This window comes from Alosa sapidissima, chromosome 24, assembly GCF_018492685.1.
Source record: "Alosa sapidissima isolate fAloSap1 chromosome 24, fAloSap1.pri, whole genome shotgun sequence".
Classification (NCBI taxonomy): domain Eukaryota; kingdom Metazoa; phylum Chordata; class Actinopteri; order Clupeiformes; family Clupeidae; genus Alosa; species Alosa sapidissima.
Genome location: NC_055980.1, coordinates 3060001 through 3081640, shown reverse-complemented (window position 1 = coordinate 3081640; position 21640 = coordinate 3060001). Strand labels below are relative to the sequence as shown.

General features: G+C 46.9%; 1 protein-coding gene across 1 annotated transcript in view; it reads right to left on the bottom strand.

Annotated features, from left to right (window-relative positions):
* dock1 (dedicator of cytokinesis 1) overlaps window positions 1-21640 on the bottom strand; it is a 216565-nt gene that overhangs the window by 139058 nt on the left and 55867 nt on the right. The window contains 7 exon segments of the mRNA XM_042082672.1: window positions 1082-1188; window positions 5894-5964; window positions 11486-11594; window positions 14804-14932; window positions 15095-15195; window positions 16367-16456; window positions 20060-20157. Coding sequence (XP_041938606.1) covers window positions 1082-1188; window positions 5894-5964; window positions 11486-11594; window positions 14804-14932; window positions 15095-15195; window positions 16367-16456; window positions 20060-20157 — 705 coding nt within the window.

Sequence of the window (21640 nt, the reverse complement as noted above, 5' to 3'; positions counted from 1 at the left end):
ACGATATTCCGAACAGGCCAGGGGAGTGTGAAGGCTGGCAGCAGTAAGCAGATTTAAAAGCCGAGGAAGGTGTGCTTATGTAAACAGTAGCTTCCACTAACTGACTTATTTATAGATTCTATGTTCCATCAACTCATGTCAGGCACACAAACTAGTCTACAGAGCGGAATAGCACACTGTTCACGTATACTTATGCAAATGCAAACAGCATGCATCAGTTATTAATCTCCAGTTGTGCCCATGTAGAACTGAGGATAGACATTTAATCTGGAGAGAGACTAGGAGAGCATGTGTGTGTGTGTGTGTGTGTGTGTGTGTGTGTGTGTGTGTGTGTGTGTGCATGAGAAAGGAAGGGAGGGAGGGAGAGAAAAGAGAGAGAGAGAGAAGGGGGGGGGGCAAGGGAGAGAGAGAGAGAGCCCTGCCAATCAACTGTGCCATCAAACTAGCAACAGAAAGCATATGTGAGGTTAGCCATGCCCACAGCAAGGCTCTCACCCCCCTCAATGGGCACATGCTAATCTGTGTGGCACAGACCTCTGCCAGGCACGGCATGCTGGCCTTCTCTAGCCATGCCAATCCTCTGGGCAGTGTGGTCTTTCGAAGCAGCTAGCAGTATGACTAACCCCCTTGCTCTGTGGCATTTCACCACAAGCCCACCATCACCAGTGAGAGAAAGGAAGAAAGGAAGAAAGAGAGAGAGAGAGAGATAGATAGGATGAGAAAAAGGAGGGGAAAGTGAAGATTGGTAGAAGGAAAGAGTGATGAGAAAGAAAGAGAAGAAAGAAAGTAAAAAGAGAGGGCCACGGGGGGGGGGGGGGTGAGTGTAGAGAGTCAGACACACAGAGTGCAGGGAGCTGGCTGTTAACAGCATTAAGAGAGCGGGAGCAGGGCCAGATAGCAGACAGATAAGCAGACACATGCTGCACACAGATACAAGGGATTAGCACGGCATCCTCCTCTCCTGAGCCATGACAACCACCAGCATTCCTACACACCTCAGAGATGACCTTTACCACAGGGCTGGGACAGAGACCCAGGCGGTTGGGTGTTGTGCGTGTGTGTGTGTGTGTGTATAACATACCGTGCTGCGTGAAGAGATCACTGTCAACAATGTCAATCATGCAGTTCAGCTTCTGCTTCATAAGGCGTCCTGCTGGGACCTTCAGAATGAACTCCGTAAACAGTTTACTGGGAAAGAGATAGAGAGAGAGAGAAAGAGAGAGAGAGATGAAGAGAAAAGGAGAGAAACAGAGGGAGAAAAGGAAAGGGTAAGCAACATACAAGTAACCACAATAATGTGAAAAAAAAGATTACAATTGATCAGCGGATCATCTGAAAATCCATCACAATCCGACATATTGCTGCGTCGAGCACACTGCACTTCACACAACCCCCTGCGGCGCCACTACCTCTGGATGACAAACCTCATTGTGTGTGTGTGTGTGTGTGTGTGTGTGTGTGTGTGTGTGTGTGTGTGTGTGTGTGTGGTGTGTGTGTGTGTGTGTGTGTGTGTGTGTGTGTGTGTGTGTGTGTGGCGTAGCAGGAGGGTCCAGTGCTGGGAGCGGTGCGGTGGTCAGGGGCACCAGGGGCAGTGTAGGGATGAAGTGCTGCTGGCTGCACGGCAGAGAGCGAGCCGCCTGGCACGGGATGAGAGGCCGAGGAGATGGCGGGCGTCCTGCCCGCTGCCCGTGGGGGCTGCCAGCGCCCCGAGAGCCTCCGACATCCCCCCTGCCTGACTGCATGACTGACTGACTACAGGGTGTCTGCCCCCCAGCCCCTGTCTCTTACCAGCACAGAAGAAAGGAACCAGAGACAGCCAGACAGACAGAAAGAGAGAAATGAAGAGAGAGAGAGAGAGAGAGAGAGAGAGAGAGAGAGAAAGAGAGACAGACAGTGAAGCTGAGGGGAGGGAGAGATGAACAGCATTTGAGTGCTGAGAGGAGGAGGAGAGGTCCTTCACTATCTATCCACTACTGGATAAAAAGCTTCACTGCTCACTCTGTGTGTGTGTGTGGTTGTGTTGTGTGTGTGTGTGTGTGTGTGTGTTGTGTGTGTGTGTGTGTGTGTGTGTGTGTGTGTGTGTGTGGAGTGAATGAAATGTGGGGGGAGAGGATGGACAGCAGGACAGGAAATGGACAGTGGGAGTAATGGCAGAGGTGTCTGATGAGTGGGGTGCACACAGCACACGGCCATGGAGGTGGGGAGGGGGTGTTGTGAGGAAAAGAATAAACTCCATGTCAAGTGACCATCATGGTATCATCAATAGTGAATTAAATAAAAAATGGCCTCCAAATAATGTGGGTGTGTGTGTGTGTGTGTGTGTGTGTGTGTGTGGTGTGTGTATCCATGTGTGTGTGTGTGTTTCTGTTACAGTTGATGAAGCCCATCGCTCAATGTCAGTACACTTTCCCTTGTGTCTACAAACACTAAATGACAAATTGTGTACCTGATAGCCACTTACATTACAATTACAGTGACAGAGAGCCAGACGCAGGCAGTCTGGCCATACATGGACATCGCAATAGAACGCAGCCATATGGAAAATACACCTAAACAAAAATATATCAGTGCCCTATAGCCTATAATATAGAGCCCCCAGGATATGAGAAGGCCATCAAAGACACAGCTAACATGAGCTGTATGCATGGTGTCTAGTGGGAAGGAATAGGATCACTTTCTAAGGATCTGCAGACAACACAAGTACAGCCATCATCTCCTGCTGTCCTGAGGTATCTTCATGAAAGCTATTGAACAGCATGAGCAGCATTGTGCTATTATCTTTGCCTTTAAGATGCCAAGCACTGTGATATTTAGAAGTCCATTTCCTCCTGAGTGGACAGCACTGCACCAGTAACATCCCACAGAACACAATCTCAAGATAAAAAGAGCCCCGTGCAACAGGGGTAGATTCTGGCCTCAGCTCAGGCCGCAGGGTTTCCTTGTCTGTTTGTGGCGTCTTCAACGAGATACGGGGGTGCCTCCTGGTGCCTGCCCTGCCCTGCCCTGCCCTGCCATGTCCAGCACATTCCAGCGCTCCCCCTGCAGGCCACAGCCATGCAGCAGAACTGTCTGTGTGTTAATGAGGAGGCCTGACCTTCAGTCCCATTCCGCCGGCTACGGTGGCCCACAGAGACAAAACCGCTTGCAAGTCACACGGCGTGGCAAAATAAATCTGAGAGTTTAGTGGGTGAGTTAATGTGCATGTTTGACTTTGTGTCTGTCTGCGTGTGAGTGTGTGTGTGAGTGTGCATGTTTGTGTCTGTTTGTCTGCGTGTGTGTGTGTTTTTTTCCCCCTCAGCTGCCTCGTGAGAGCCCAGCCAAAAATCACCTCTGTGCCAGCAGGCTGCGCACGGCACATCAGCCCAGCCCAAAAACGGGGGGGGGGGGGGGGGTTGGACATACTGAAAGTGTACAGAGACTGCGCACGGCAGACTAACGGAGAAAAATAGTCTCAGGGACCAGATCCAAAGGGCTAAAAAGGAAGATGGAGTGTGTGATGAAGATGTGTTTGTTGGGAGGCGGGGGGTTAAGAGCCGAGGGGAGCCTCACACAGCAGCGAGGCGGAGGGATTCGCACTCCATCACGCACCACGGCGCAACGGCCTTCACGCGGCGAGGGTCGTTCCCTCCTCTCAGGCTGCAACTCTCTCCATCAGAGCAGCACAGAGAACGCCTGCAACCAGAGACTACAAGCCCCACAAAGCCCACCAGCACTCACTCCACCACCACCGCCGCTGTTGCTGTTGCTGCGGCTACTGCTGCTGCCCAAGCGCATCCCTTCCGCCTGGAGAGAACGCACCAGCGCCGCTCATGACCAGCCATGCTGTTTGGACCCTGCGCCCCCTCCCCCCCTCTCTGCCCCGTGTGTGACGGACAGGCCCCTCTGGCCTCCTCAGGGAAGACCAGCTCCAGCCTGTCCTTCTGGGAGGCTGCTATCTGAGGGTGGAGATCAAAAGAGCCGCGCACTCCCTTAGTCTGTGTGCAAATGGAAAACGACAGGGTTCAGAACATTTTCAGAACGTTTTCTTTGAACATCCAGCGATAATTCTGCCACGGTGAAGAGAAGCGTCGGGGAAACAAAACGTGGGCCTTTTGGTATGCTGGTTAGGCAGCAGCACACAACAAAGAGCAGCAGCCAACACTATTTGACAGCGACAAAATGCACTGCATGCCTCCGCTGTTCCCATTCAGCGTGGCTCGGAATAATCACAGCCTGCATCGCTCGGCCAGAGGATATCCTGTTTATCCAGGCGGCTCCCGGGGGGAGGCTGCACGAAAGCGACGTGCCATCTCAACAGCGCACCGCAAGCTCCCTCGCCACATGCATGTGCGCCACTGTTTGCTCTTAAATGGGATTTCCATGCTAATGCGCACACACACACACACACACACACACACACCTATACAAGGCCACCAGAGAAACATTCCCATGGAATGGCAAATCTCCCATCAGGTGCAGGTCTGTGCACTAGGGAGCTTCCTCCTTAAGCCAACATATGAATTCATGCATGTCTCCAAAGGCCTGTGAGTGCATAATGTTGCCAGAGGAAACAGGCAGCGCGGTCTGACAGCACATCTTCACACCTCTTCTCTCTCTCCCATTCACACAATGCAAGAGACGAGGGGGAGCCAGAAAAACAGTGATTTAATGTGCTGATCCTCTGCAAACTGCACTGGCTTCTCTCTCTGCTGAAGTGGAGATAATTGTATGATAATGGCATTCATGCAAGCACGCAACAGCCAGCGCACCGGACGAGGCTAAAGAGCACCGCCGCCATGTTACCAAGGCAACTTGATCATGTTTAACCAACCTCAGAGCTCTCCCTCCCACCACCACCACCACCACCAGCAGCAGCACCCCCCCCCCCCCCCACTTCACCACAAACCCTCTGCATCATCTCTGGAGAATGGCAAGATGGCCGGAAGCTCGCCCCCTCAGGGCAGAGCAGGAGATAATCAGCTGAGCCCAGTCCACCATGCTGTGGGGAACACACTATCTAATCAGCTGCCTGTCCCCCATCATGCTAATCAGGGGGAAGGAGAGAAAGAGAGAAAGAGAGAAAGAAAGAAAGAAAAAAAGAAAGAAAGCAAGAGACTGCCATTTTACACATGAGGGTTCATTTCACAAAGACCCTTAGTACACCTTCCCAGGGTGCATGCTGTTCTCCCACCTCCTGTGTGGATGCGGTGACACTGCCATTTCTAATAGCAGAGATTCACTGTTTCGGAATCTTTGGATGAGTGCCCCTTTAATTCTCTCCCATTTCTGAGCTTGGTGCCGGTGGTGTTGAGCTGAGCTGAGCAGAGCTGTCTGCATTTCATTTCACTTCTGACAGCCTTGACATTGCAGTGAAATCCTGCTCAAGGATCCATGTCTTATAAGAGCTGAGCCTTTGGCCATCATGCTTAAAACATGCTCATATATATTCATAGGCCATCATGTGAAACACTTCAAAGAGATATTCAATTACACTCCTCTGCTGTCAAAATTGACTTCATACTTATTTCTGTTTATTTGTGTATGTCTGGATACTGTATTGCTGTACCTCTTTCATGTAGCTCCAACCAAATTGCCTTTGGGAAATTAACAAAGTCTGAATTAGTCTGAACAATTCCCATAATGACTGCAATGGGGGTTTGTGTGCATTTCATCATATGTGACTAAAACGTTGCATGAAGACACAGCCAGCTCTCCTTCTCTCAGAGTCTGCAGAGACCAGACCAGTAATAAATCAATCAGTCAATCACCCTTCACCTTCTCTAGAAGGCTGTGACTTCTAAGTCTTTTTGGAACATAAAGTTCACCAGTTAACTTGGTTGGGGGGGGGGGGGGGGGGGGGGGGGTGTCGCTGCAACATAACAGCAACAAGTGACGGCATTAAAACCAAACCTACCTCAGCTCCTTTGGATCAAACACCAGCTTGACATCATTGACGATGGTTGGAATGTACTTCAATGCGGCGCCCTTGGGGAGAGAATACACATAGACTGATTATTGTGCTCAAGTGCTTTCAAACAGCTTCCATGATACAAGCCATACAACATCAATAATAGACCACACTGAAACTGTTACCATGGAAAATAACTAAAAAAGCCCTAGACTAAAAAAAAAAGTCAACAAGAAAAGCTTCAAGATCTAAGCACAAAAGAGAAGCTAGCTGTAGACAGTCTGAAACTGAATAGGTATGAAATTCTTTCAACAAAAGTAACATCAAAGCGCATAAGTTTATAAAGACTTGGGTCAGAACTGGGTCTTCAATGAAGAATGCATGAAAATGGGGCAAGCAAACATTGTCTTTCAGACAGTCATGTGTAGTCGTGTGTCCACAGGTGATCAGCATCTAAGCCTACGAGTAGCTCTGGCTATTGGTAGATCACACACACACTAGCACACACACACACACACACACACACACCCATGCAGCCCTGTCCATTGCAGCAGAATGGCATTTGGGTGGTTATGAATGGCCTTGGATGGCTCTTGGCCCGGGGGCACTTGTGACTGACTGGCAGCGGAGCGCGCCGGGTGACTGACATTTCAATCCCTTCAGCCTCAGCAGCTTTGGCTGGCTTTGGCCGTCTGCGGCCATAATGAAGTCGTCAAAGCGCCGGCTGTCTGATTAAAGAGCATCCTTCATTAAAAGCAGCGCGGCGTTTAAGGCAGTGGGACGCTGAGGGCTGTGGAGAGGATGACTCGGCAGATGGCGGCGGGATTCCGACCAGCTCAGCTGCACTCCTGCCGCTCTCCGCTACGCCGCCCAACTCCTCACAGACTTCCATTAAGGCAACACTTGCACGACAATGGGCTGTTGTAGGGCGGGTGTGCGCCAGCGTGTGTGCGTGTGTGTGTCTGTGTGTGTGTGTGTGTGTACACAAACTGTTATTAGTTTTTCAATTACTATGCACGTCTATTGTAATTAGAGAGTGTTCAGGGGAAGGCGTCCTGCCGAACGGCCCTGATTACTGCACGGTATTTAAAGAATGACTGGTTGGGGAAAGGTGACGGCTCTATATTTGCCGCTGTAATGGCTTTTCCAAGGCTGGGTTCACCTCCCATCCTGATGCAGTTCATTACACCGTTAGTAGCTCTCTAATTGAAGTAATACGTTGAAACACTAGCGGGGCAGGGGGCAATGTCTTCCCAAAAACAACCCAACTTGCGGAGTCAACCCAAAAAAAAAGCCCTTTAGAGGTTGGCAAGGCTAACTCGTGCATGTGAAATGAAGGATTCAATTAGGAAAAATAAGGATTTGGTTGATATTTGCACAACAGAACTACACAATTTTACAAGGCGAGAGTCGTTTGACTCCCCTGTTTTTTATTGATTTAACTACAAAAGGAAATGAGCCTTAAAGGCTTAAATGGCTGTTTTATCTTTATGTCTTTACTGTGTGCACACACACACACACAGTTTCACAAGGGTGGCCGTTTTTTAACACTCAAACAATCAAATATTACGGCTTAGGACAGGCTGGCTCTCAGCCTTCTAAATAGTGACGGGGAGACTGACCATGAGAAATGCAAAGCACACCTCGCAGCCAACCCAGGTACACAGCACCAACAAGAAAGGAATTAGTCTCGCCTCAAATCTGGGCTGTTGGCACAAGCGTGTCGATCTGACTTTGAGCTGCCGGCTTTGAGCTCACTCGTTATTCAAGCGTTTGTTGGGTGTGGGGAGGGGGGTGTGCAGACTGTGGCGTACAGACACATCAGTCACGGAGGCACGGTGATTTCTCGCACGCCTGCCACTTCTTGGGCCTGCTTTGGGGTTGAATAACAAGGCCCCTTTTTTCAGCCTGTCCCTCCCTGTAATGGGGATTTCTCAGTGTTCATGCCACTGTAAAGAGAAGAGAGAGAAGGTGGGGAGGGAGGGAGCTAGAGAGAAAGAGAGAGAGAAAGAGAGAGAGAGAGAGAGAGAGAGAGAGAGAGAGAGAGAAGAGAGAGAGAGAGAGCAGCTCTGACGCCCACTCAGAGAGAGTCCCGTGGAACGGTATATTTGGGTCTGTTACAGAGAGGCATGGGAAATGCGATTAGAATTCTCCAAGCGTGTCTCCCTAGAGGAGCGCCTCTTATTGGTGCTCTTTTTTCCCCCACCTCTGTCCGAGAACATCATTAACACCCGCCGGCAGCTCAAAGAAAAAAGGAAAACGGTACTTGGAAAAAAGATATTTATATAGACATGAGCATAAGGAATTGTAAATGACCAAAGAACATTATTTTTCTTAATACTGTGAAAATACTTTTCTGTATTTCTGTTTTGCTGTACAGTCCAAAGAATCACTTGTGAAACTATGTAAATGTATTTGAGGATTTAATATAATTATGACCGGCTCGCTAGCAAAGCGGCGGTCATATAGATTTAGTGAGAGTTACTGCATTTTTCTTCCGGATTTTATATTAAAAAAAATTCCTTCAGTAAATTTGTGTCAACATCAACGATTCCCGGGACCGGACTGCATGAAAGACCAGACTGCATGAAACTTGGTGGGTACGTATGCCCACCAGGATGATACGGAACCATTGATTTTCGTTTTGATCAGTCGCCCACCCGCAGACAGGCCCCCCAAAAAGAGGATAGGGCAGACAGTTTTCTGTGAATATCTTGAGAACCTTGGTGCCAACATCTTTTCGCATGTTTGTCTCAATGGGCCATGTCAACCCATCCCATATCCACTCAATTGAGGTATAGCACCACCTAGTTAAAAATGAAAGCGCAAAAACGAGGCATGGTAATCACAGGTATCTTTGACTGACATGTTCAACACTGCACGAAATTTGAAGCGTAGGATCATTATGAATGCATGCCAAGTTTCGTGGAATTCCGTTCACGGGGGGCCATATCAGCTACACACACACGCGCACACACACACAGGCAGGCGCAAGCACACACACACACACCACACACACACCACACATAAAAACACACACACATGCAGGCAAGCAGGCACAAATGCACACACACACACACACACCACACATAAAAACACACACACATGCAGGCAAGCAGGCACAAATGCACACACACACCCCAATACCTCCCCACACACACACACACACAAGCGAACACACATAGAGAAGCACACATATACACAAAAACAAAACAAACACACACTGAGTAGGAGATGGAGACAAATTGACAAGCATAAAGAGAATGTGCAGGACTGAACGGCAGTCATATTTTGTACCGCTTTGCAGTACATCTAGTTAAATGACATTATAACACTGCATATAATGCAAATGGGGTTTCAAAAGGTGCTCTTGACTATTGCCATAGGTGCCTTTTGTGAAGTGACTGTGCAGCTTTGCAGACGAGGCTGAGCATACCTACTGTATCTTCCTCACAAGTGATGCTTTTATCAATACCATCCAATTACAGCAGAGAAGTAAATCAAGAGTTTGTGTAATCCTCTCCATAAAACCTCTTATGAATATGACTTTTCCGCTAGTCAGAAATTTCACTTGTGAACAGTCTAAATCAGTGTGCTAAGAATCTTAATGTGCCGCAGACCTTTTCAAGGTTAGAACAGTGATCTAATCCCTGCAGGGAGGCTGGGATGGCCTTTTTTTCTGCCTTTGACAAATGTTTGATTTGTGGCTTTTCACAAAGCGCCTGTTTTACATCTTGATTATTAGAGCAGGGAGATACAGGCCGCTAGCTTCTGGCAAATCACATTCACCGAAAGGAATGTGTGTGTGTGTGTGTGTGTGTGTGTGTGTGTGTGTGTATTGGGTCCTGTCCTTTTCCATGCTCTGGCTCTCAAACATACACCCACACACCATGCAGGGACAAACAAAGAGGTGCACAAAAACATGAACAAAGGCAAGCACACAACCATGTCCCCTGCCCAAGTGCGCGTGCGCACACACACACAAACGCGCACACACACACACACACACACACACACACACACACACACACACACACACACACACACACACACACACACACACACACACACACACACACACACACACACACACACACACCAGATGTTTTGCAGAATGCGGTATGGTGATAAGACTGCATCCCAGCTGTCAGGAGGCACACATAGGCCAGGCTTGCAGGGGGAATGGTGAGCCCTCCATCAGCCAGTTCCTCAAGATCAATTTTTAATTTACTGGCATTTCAGCTAATATCTGGGCCAATTACACAGAAACTGCCTCTGGATTGACTTCCACCTCTCTGCTAAGGATCTGATCCCTGTGTGTGTGTGTGTGTGTGCTCATGTGTGTGTGGATGTGCGTGTGCGTGTGCCTGTGCGTGTGCTTAGCTTGGCCAAAGACCTAGAGTTTAAATCCTTAACACCCAGAATGCTAGAAGCCATGGACATTTCAGGCATTTCATACCCATTCCACATCTGAACACACACAGCAGGACACTGATGCAAAACTGTGGCAAGGTGGCCATGGCAGCAGTGGAGGAGAGTGACAGTGTGAAGAGAAAGAACGAGCAGATCAGAAATACCTTGAGCAGAAGCTAGAGGAGAGGAGAGGAGAGGAGAGGAGCCCAGAAGTGCCCTCAGCCACAGAGGAGGAAGCAAGGGCAGAGATCAGAATGAGAAAGAGAACACACACACACACACACACACACACACACACACACAGAGAGAGAGAGAGAGAGAGAGACATATTCGGACAGCAGGAAGAAGGCACACATACACACAACCACACAGCAGACGCAAAGTACACATACACAAACACACAGAGAAAGTTATAAAAGTACAGAACAATCAAATGTGCATACACAAGAGATTCATCTAGAGGAGCGAGACACAACTCCAACTAGACATGCAAATGACAAGGACATTGAACACTCAAACTATGAACATGACACAAGCCAGCATGCACAAGCACACACACAGAGAGGCAAACAGACTGTACATACACAAGTGAGAGCACTACATGAAACAGAAGCAGTGAGAGAGAGAGAGAGAAAGGAAAGAAGAAAGATAGTCAGTTCAATAAAGACTGTAAAGCAATATGAAACAAATACAGACACAGTCAATAGAAAGAGTAGCGTTCAGGGAAGAAGAAAGGGAGGGGAGACAGGGGGAGACTGGGGGAGACAGTGGCTTCTTATCAGGCTTGTGTCTTCCAAATTACACAATTAGGTTTTTAAGCAGAGAACCAAACCTAGGTAGTTTAGTACATGCAAGAAAATGAGTACAATCTGGTGGATGAGGGAAACCACTGCATCCTTCCATCTAATACCACAAAACCATCAAGGCAGAAAACACAAGGAAGTGAGCTCGCACATACTTCACAGTGCCCATGGAAATAGTATGCCCACTAAAACACAGGGAGGAACAAACCAAGTTAAACCTCCCTTTTTGAAGTCACAATATCACAGCATCATTGTTACTTGAGTGCACCTACACAGCAACCTGTGCAGCACACCCCATAGCTTTCCACAGATAAGAGGGGGTGACCTGGGTAAGCAGCCCATCAGATGAGCCTTGTCTCTGGACAAGGCTGCTCGTCCTCACCTTCACCATGCTCGTGTTCTCCGCGCTGCTGTTCATCATGTTGTTAAAGGAGGTGAAGAGGTTCCTCAGGGACTCCATGAAGTCGGCCTCACCTTTGTTCTCGTACAGCCTGCAGGGAAGGCATAGAGGAAGAGAACTCATCACCAACCACAACACACAGACAACACAAGATCAAGAGACCTGCTGTTTGCACAGACCACGCACAAACACACACACAAAGTAATACTGCCAGATGGCCGACTCTCCATCACACACACCTCATTCACGCTGTAGCAGCTCATCACACACACACACAGACAAAGCCTGGCCCAAATTTGTTCCCTATGCTAATTCAGGCAGATAGAAACACTGCCATGTCATTTGCATATAAAACAAAAGGCACATGACCCTGTGCACACCTGCCTTCTGGCACTGAGGAGCCGGAAACTTATTATGGCCTGATCAGCACGGCAAATGTGCCACTTATGGAGCCGGCCAGTGGAGGCAACGAGGACAGCCTCTATGTAGCCCGTCTGCATGACAGCTTTTGTGTGTGTCTGTCTGTGTGTGTGAGAGAGAGAGAAGGGGAGAGAGAGGGAGAGAGAGAGGGAGTGCTTGTGTGTAGATGAGTCTAAGCATGTGTATATGGTGTGTGTGTGTGTGTGTGTGTGTGTGTGTGTGTGTGTGTGTGTGTGTGTGCGCGTGTGCGTGTGCTGTACTCACCACTCTATTTCTGTACTCCCCTCTCTACCCCCTCCCTGGAGCAAGCATCATCATTGGATATGATGGACAGCTAGGAGAAAGTGTGTGTGTGTGTGTGTGTGTGTGTGTGTGTGTGTGTGTGTGTGTGTGGTCTGTCTGTGAGCATGCAGATAATTGTGTGCATGAGATTTGTGTGGGTGTGCCTTAAGACTGGACACCACTGCAGAAATCCTCCAAATAGACAACTTAGTAAAACTCTGGCACCTTAATGACCTGCTCACTCTCTTAACGCTCACATTACTGCTTATGTCCAGACAGCTCTGCATTGTTACAAAGCAACGAGGGGGTTACTGTAGCATCCATCTCAGAGGGCATGCACACACAAAAGCAGCCCTCCTTCAGTGCATTCTAATTCCAAACAAATGCAAATGCCTGTACGAGCGCCTCCACAATGATCCATAAATCTCAGCAAACTGGGTATTAACAGCAAATGAGGTGGTTGGGGGTGGGAGATGCAAACTAATGATGTGTGTCAAGCACTCGCAGCCCCCCCGCACAGCCAGCCTGCGCTTTATCGGAAGTGCCTATTGATCAAAGCACAAGCAGGCATCTCTCTCTCTCTCTCTCTCTCTCTCCGTGTGGCGCAGGACGCATTCGCCTCACGCTGCTTCACAGCCAGGGAGGGGGTTCACCCAAACATGTTGAAAAGAGGGAGGGGGTGGTGGGGGAGGAGGGGGTGCTGCTGGTGCTAGCACTTTATATTCTAACACCTATCTGAGTGAGGATGGTGGCTTTTTGTTGTTCTTTTACAAACATGTACACTCGCACATGGAGACACACACACACACACTTATGTCTGGACAAGTTGTTAGTCCCAGCAGGCCTCCCACCTTATGTCTCTGGGTGATTATGGCCTCCTCTCTACCATGTCAGACTGATGTTCCACTAGCCAATCCAAGGGCCTACCCACCCACTGCTCACTGGACACGCAGGGGCACACACACACACACACACACACACACACACACTACACAGCACAGACACAACACACACACACACCCTCCTAAAAAGATAACACAAGCTTATCTCAAGCCTCACCATGACACTACTTTGATTACTGTGATCAGCATGACTGCCACAAAAAAAGGCCACGAGTTTCTTTCATCCCCAAGTCATCATCCTCCTCTCACTGCCCTCCAGAACTTAGGCTTTACGTAAATAACATGGACAGTGCGGAGTCCAGCAGACTGGTAGGGCCATGCTGCGTCCCACCTGCTGTTGCTGGTGCCTCTTCCTATTGGAGTCGGCTGCTGTTATTCTGGGTCAGACGAGGGAGAGGGCAGACTGTCCTCTTCCCACCACACACCTACCAATCAAATCTTTCACACTCAATTAGGCCTCGGGGTTATATATCAGCCCCCTAAACAGCTCCGCTCTCTGAAGGAGCCAGCTGATTTGTGCAGCGGCTTCGCTCTCTACCATGCACACACACACACACACACACACACACACACACACACACACACACAAACACACACACACACAGAAAAAACTCTTTCCCACAGATGACAGTCTATGAAGCTGCTCCTGTGGTCCTCTAACCCGTCCACTCCCTGACACGGGTCACCAGCACTGATGGCAATCAATCTTTAGCGCAGGTGCTATCACAGTCTGGCCTGTTCAATTACGAGGACGACCTTTCCCCACTGAGCTGAACCGCAAATAAACTGCAAATGAAGTGGGGTCGCGTCATTTATGGGGAAGAGGGGTTATCTAAGGGGACATATTGGAATTCATAAGGTGGAATTTAAACATGGCGAGTGACGCTTTCGGCGTTTTAATTAAAAACTCATCAGCGGTGCACACCTGGCCTTTTCAATAAAAGCAAATGCAATTATGATATGACAAATGCTTTTCTAATTCTACAAAAGAGCACTTGTTGTGGCCATCCAATTTGCACTATGATTAATCACAAAAGCAATCAAGTTGTTTCAAAGGATCAAAAGTCCAGTGGACTGACCCGAGCCACAGGTAAAGAGCAATTACAGAACGAGATGCCCGTCTCCCACTGACACAGCACACCACCCCGAGTCTTCACATAGTGCTGCCAACCACACCCAGCGCTGCTGCACTCCTAGGAAGTACACTCCTCTTTGGCTTCACATTCAATAGCCCAAACTCAGCGCTGCTCTACTCCTAGGAAGTACACTCCTCTTTGCTCCTAGGAAGTACACTTCTCTTTGCTCCTAGGAAGTACACTCCTCTTGGCTCCTAGGAAGTACACTCCTCTTTGGCTTCACATTCAATAGCCCAAACTCAGCGCTGCTCTACTCCTAGGAAGTACACTCCTCTTTGCTCCTAGGAAGTACACTTCTCTTTGCTCCTAGGAAGTACACTCCTCTTGGCTCCTAGGAAGTACACTCCTCTTTGGCTTCACATTCAATAGCCCAAGTGAGCCAAATCCCACAAATGTTCTCCAAGTCATTACCAATGAACAATCTGTTCTTGACAGATACATTCAACTTAGTTTATGCTTTTCCCATTTACACATTATGCAGGGCAAACAACCCGCCCTGCATTCCCTTAACTGATTTGTTCAGTGAGTAAATAGCCAGGGGTGGGAGCAAGGGAACTCACTGATTGAAGAGCACTCGGGAGCGCACAATGAACTTGAAAATGTATTCCAGCGCCTTCATGGCCTTGAGGAGCTGATCTGTGAGCTTCTCTGCATTGTCCACATAGTTCTTCAGCACCTTTGTCAGTTTCCTGCAAACACACACACACAGACACAGAAAAAGCATCTAGTATCAATGTGTGTTCAAGTAAATGGGTTGAAAACAAAACCCAATGAATGACAACTCAGCATGAAGGCTGTAGTCATGGTGATGGGGCCATGGGTGTCTAATGAGGAGGAGGAGGTGGACTCACGTGTAGGCAAGTGTAGCGCTGAAATGTTTGCGGATGTAGGTTTCAAGGACGGGGTTAAAGTGCTGGAACTTTCTGTCCGCTATCAGCCCAATTATGAAAACCTGTCAAAGATGGCAAAAAAAACTATTACCAATAACAGAAAAAGGATAGACCACTTTGTACAAATATATAGGTCCAATAGACCACACACCTGTAACCGGATCCGCTGAGAAAATGGCAAAGTTATTTAGTGGAAGTCTGTGTTTTATGGATATTGTCACCCTTATGCAGAACATGACAGGAAACGAGGAAGAGCTTAGAACTGTTTAGAGTATTTCTCTATTGCAAAGGGTTCTGACTGAGCATCCAGTATGAAAATGAAGTGATTTACTTGCAGAATATGCTAACAAATAAGGCTATGACATGTTAAAAAAGGATTAGCATGGATTTCATTGTGGCAATGAGTCCTTGCTAACAGTCAGATTTTGACAGAAAGCATAAAGTAATACAAGCTATGCCTCAAAAGTGAGGTGGAGATGCTACACCTAGCCAGAGTGAGCTAACATTTCCAGTCTGTTATTCACAGCAAAGTTACAGAGTCGCATCATTTAGGCAGACCACGGATCTAAATTAACTTTCCTATTAGTTAAATAAAGAGGAAAATTGAATTGAAAATGATGAGAAACCAATGTTTCTTTGCCTAAAAAGACAACAAAAGACAGAACGTTCCACTCAAAGCTTACTAATGAGAAGATTAACAAATAGCAAAAGATGAAAGTTAAATTAGTCTGAAAGCTTATGAATAAATAGTGGGCAAGCAAGCGAGGATGAGATCCTCATTTGACTCCAGCGGTGCTTTGTAGAGTCTGCGGCGGAGGACAAGCAGAGGGCAGAGTTAAGCCGCGTTTGGGCTGCACGGCCTCAGATCGCAGCCTGGGCCTGCACATGATGGGACACTTCCTCGGGGAAAATGCTCCGCATTCCTTTCAGGTGTGTGTGTGTGTTTTTCCAAAAGACTCAACCACCCGAGGTAGTCACCACATACTTTCAAACTGTGATGTGCAGGCTTGCTTTGTAGTGGTTAGTATTACATGCATCGACATATGGTGCTGCTGTCATCCAGGTCTGCTATTAATATATTTGAATATGATATAACAACATAATAGCTGTTTTAACAGTGGCAGAGGATAGAGATGAGGAAAGTAAAAAAACAACTTAATAATAATAAAATAATAAACATAATAACAAAATACATTTGTTAAAAATAAAAATGACAAATACAAATGTACTTACCAAAGCATCAAAAACCAGGGTGTCAAATGTGTCACTGTCAGAATTCTCCATCATGATGTTGAAGAGGGCATCCAGGGTGTCTTGTAGAAACTGATGGGCACATTTTGAAAGGGAGGGAGGTTAGCACAGAGAGGGAAAGTGTCCATCTCACTGTCATCTCATGTAAATCTTCCTGACGAGGTCATCACCAGTCTTTACGCTCTGTAATGCTGCCAATGCATGGGAGGGGGTACAGAAAACAGCCAGTTCCATACCACTGTCAGGATGAGTTACAGTCAAGACATTCTAGTGCATGGCCATTGTCATTCAAGTGCTACACTTCAGGGAGGGGAAAAGAAATGTGGGCGTTTTAAGGAAGCAGGATCAGCAAGCAAGCCAACACACTGAACTCAAGACAAAACCAGAAGTTGAGGTTGTTGGTCCTAGACATTTGAGAGGCACACTATGTAGCCACCCATTTCCAGTCCATGGCCTCTCACTAACATCCGACCCAAGTGTTGAGGTGTAATAATTGCTTCGGACATCTGTCTCAACACGGATCTCAAAAGTGAGGCGTGTCCTATCCTTCGAAGATGCAGAAACGATCATCCATACATGCAGTATAAACTATAAACCCACAGCTGATACGAAAAGCAGGATGCATATTTACTTGAACGAAAAAATAATAATTTCTCCTATACTTGCTTCTCTTCAATGACTATCTGTCAGAAGAAGAATTGATTTCAAAAGACTCCGTCTAACATACAAAGCCCTGAAAGGCCTAGCTCTGGACCTCAGGGATTTGCTAATCCCATCCAGCCCATCAGTACTCATCAATCTCAAAATCATTTTTCCAAGAGTGTCAAAAATGGTAGCAGCTTAAACCCCCATTTCTTTGCTAATATGGTCACAATCACTTAATCATGCTATTAATAGGACCCCTATGAGTGTATTAAGATCCTTGAGTGCATTTTATTTGCAGGCTGTCATTACTCTATCTTCTCGTCTCCCTTTGCATGTCACTTTATTTCAAAACTAATTTCAGTCAAGAGTTTTGAGGGGAGAGGGACAGAGAGGGTGAACGACAGTTGTTCTCTCACAACACATAAGCTCTGAAAGCCTTGTTGTTGAGGGAAGGACTGCTTTTAGACCAATAATATGTTCTTAAGAGAGAGGCAGGGAGAAAGAAAGAGAGAGAGAGTGTGTGTGTGTGTGTGTGTGTGTGTGTGTGTGTGGACCAGGAAGAGAAATGTAAGGGTACAGCTTTGAAGCCGAAGAGGTGCTGGCCTTGTGAGCTAGTCTGGAAAGTGCAAAGAGAGCGGGAGAGAGATGAGAGCTGTCAGTCACCTGCTTCCCTTCACACGGCCATCTCAGTCTTCCCAACAGACCCTCTCAGTACACACACTACACACCACACACCACACACTACACACACCATACACTACACACTACACACCACACACACTACACACACTACACACCACACACACACTACACACCACACACTACACAGCACAGCCTGAGTACACTGCAGAAGTACAGGACCCAGAGGGGCTCTGCACTTCTTGCAGGTGTTCATCTGAATAGCATATTGCCACACTCTTAAAACGAATGTGTTGTCCCTATCTAGACACAGTGATGTGTTAAAAAACAACACAAGCTGTGTTATTTTCAACACATTCTGTGTAACAAATAAAAAAAGGAAACAACACAAACTTGTGTTGTCCCTATCTGGACACAGAGATGTGTTAAAACAAAACAACACAAGTTGTGCTTAACACATTTGTTTTAAGAGTGCAGAGTTCCCATGAAGTGAGTGTTGATAGCAGGGATGGATGGAAAAACTACTCTTGTTGGATCATGCTACCACAGCCCTGCCCTGCCCTGCCAAGCCTCCCCACACACTCTCCAGTCAAACTGCCTGCCTACATACCAGCACAAAGTATTTCAGCTATTCCTGTCCTGGGGCCAGCTTCTTCGTTTCAGCAGGGAGAACACTGATCAAAACAAACCCCTCCAAGACACATGGAGTGCTTTGATGGAACTGTGCGGTGGTTACAGAGATGTATGTTTGTCTGGTCTGTATGTGTGCATATCTGTGTGTGTGCATATCTGTGTGTGTGTGTGTGTGTGTGTGTGTGTGTGTGTGTGCACGTGTGGAGATGCAGGAACGCATTGTCAGCCATGAAGGAACTGAGGAACATCATGGCAGGGTTCCTGCAATCAGCCCTCCAAGATGTGTCCCAGGGAGAGCTGTGGAGATTGATGGCACTGAGGCAGCACCCAGACATGATCAGGCCAGCGCATAAATCCACGCTCAATCAAAATATTGCCAGAGAGATCCTGCATTAGAATAATGAGCCTTGAAAGGAGAGGGCAGAAGTAGAGAGGGCCTCATGAGGGTGGCTGTTGTACTGATGGAATCAGCCGTTCTGACAAGAACAGATGGTCGAGGCGCAGCACGAAGAAGGTGTTTCTAACAATATTTTTGTTTCCTGTTGCTTTTTTTCTAAAAAGACGTTGCTGTAGGAGAACCTGGAGGGGGATAAAATATTTTTTTTTTCTTTTGGCTGAGAAAGCTTCTATTCAGCACTGTTTAGTACATAGGAAGCGTGACTGCAAATATCATGTGGTGGGGGAGTAAATATACCAGAATAAATCAACCTACAAGTCTACAGGGACTTCAGAGTGACATGAATCACTCACACAAAGAAACACACACATGCACACAAAAAGCTTTCAAGCAATTGATTCAGAGGACCCCACGGACATATTCCAACTATACAGTACATATATTGCATCCTCGTACATTCCTGCATAGGTCAGATATGCATTAATGAAAGAGTTCAAGGAGCCATGGAGGTGATTCTGATGACGAGCACAACATCTGCAGATAGAGTGCATTCCACCTACAGGCCTACAGGAGCTAAATGAGGTGCACAGGCAGAGGGCTAGAATGCCTCGTGTCAGCTCCAGCAGTGTGACTCAGGGTCTCCTGGAGTGTGTGTGTGTGTGTGTGTGTGTGTGTGTGTGTGTGTGTGTGTGTGTGTGTGTGTTTCAGTAATACTAAGAGCGTATTCACTGGCCAGGTGAGGTAGAGGCTGCTGTTCCCATTTGGGAGTGGGAGTGGCCGTCTACAGGGTGCCAGCGGGCCAGCGCAGCCTTGCCGTGGTGTCCAATCTCCAGGCTCTCGCCGGAGAAACGCTGCAGCACTCCCTCGCTTACTTGTGATTTATTTAGTGACCTCGTGCCTGATGAGTCACGGTATAATTTGGATGGCAGGAAATGGCCAGGCGCTTTGGCTAGATATGAAATGAAAGCTGGGTTCCATTTTTACTCAGAGCTGTTGACGTGGCTCAAGAACAAGCCGTGCCCAAGGCCTGGGGCAAAATGGGATCGTTCTGATTCCAAAAAAGCTGACTACCTAGAGAAGAGAAAATGCACACTGAAATGTGAAAAGAAAGCTAGTTGAAAGGTTGGCTGTGGTAACAAGGCCACCTGGACCAACTTTTCACTCCACACAACTGATACTAACACAAAGGACAAGGTCCTCTGTCAGTCCTTTTCAGCCTATGTGATTTCAATAACCGGCTATAAAAAGACGTGATGGCCAGATACTCGGAACATGTAGTATAAAGGAGAAAGATTTGACAGAGCGCTGTGGACTAAAGCAGCGAGGTGAAGAACTGTAAGTGTGAACTTGACTTGACTGACCTTGACAACCTCTCCTCCTTCCACCTTCATGAGCTGCCGCAGGTTCTGCTGGAGCAGGCTGGTGTTGGAGCGCCACTTCAACAGACCCAGCAGGTCCACTGAGACCCCACAGAGAGAACACACACACACACACACACAGAGACAAGGAGAGAGAAAGGAGAAAAAGTCAGTTATCATACATTTGGAACACTGCATCAAGAATCACTGAAACAGTTATGCAACAGGAGGGAAAAGCCTTTGAAAAACAGCTTTGCCCCCTTGACATCATAAGTCTTCCATAACTGCTGTCACCCACAAGACATTCCATCACTTTACCTTTTGACTGCATCATTAGTGAAACACTTGAGCTAAACTAGTTTCTAATGTGATAGATTCAGACCTCACTGCAGTACATCTCAGTCATAAATACTCAACTTCAAACTCAATGGTTTAAATCACAATTCATGCTTATTAATGTAAGTGCAAGTGTCTATTCTGAATAATGTGAAGATTATGACAATAATCGATCACATCTGAGAGGCCATCTAGGACTAAACATCTTTAGAGATTTATTACAAGATATACAGAACTCTTGGGTTTTTCTTTATCTTTATTTAGCAAGAGAAATTTCATTCACAGATGGTTGTGATGAACATCAATAAACTCCATCTGTGACAACAGTCACAAGGTGTTTACAGAAACTAAATAGCACTTTCAAAACCTGAAAAGGAGAATTAATACGCATTTCAATCTCAATCTGTTCTACTTTAAGTACAACTCCAATTCTGAAAAAGTTGGGGAGACCAGCTGCTACAGTTGGGAATGAGACTGAATGAAACGTCCCATTTTTGCCTGTTTTAGGATTTCAGTTTCTCAACAGTCAGGTGTCTTCTTAACCATGTTTTTCAATCCATAATGCACCCAGTGTGGCATGTCTGGTCTGCAGACAGGTCATTTTAGCATCTGGACTCTTCTATTATGAAGCCATACTTTTGTAATATGTGCAGAATGAAGTTGGATATTGTTTTCCTGAAATATTCAAGCTCTTCCCTGAAAAAGCCGTTGTCCGGATGGCAGTATATGCTCAAATCCTGTTTACATCATTCAGAATCAATTGTGTCTTGCCAGATACCCTCCATACCATCACAGATGCTGGGTTTTGAAATGAGCACTATAACAAGTTGGATAAGTTATATAGTTGGATAGTCCCTCTCTTCTTTACCCCAGAGGAGTTCATGATTTCCAAAAAGAATCACACATTTTGATTGGTCTAACCACAGGACCATTTTCAACTTTCGTTTACCTCAGTCCATTTTAAATGAGATCAGGCTCAGATAAGACGGTGGTATTTCTGTATCATGTCTAAATACAATGTATTTGTTTGCATGGTAAAGTTTACACTAGCATTTGTGAATTGAATATCAAACTGTGCTCATAGACAATGGTGTTCCTGAGCCCATACAATGATTTTCTTTACAGAAACGGGTTTGGTTTTAATGCAGTGCTATCTGAGATCCAAAAGACCACGGCCATCCAATATTGTTTTTCAGCTGTGTCCCTTGTTTTCCAAAATTTATCTGGATTCTCTGAATATTTGAATGA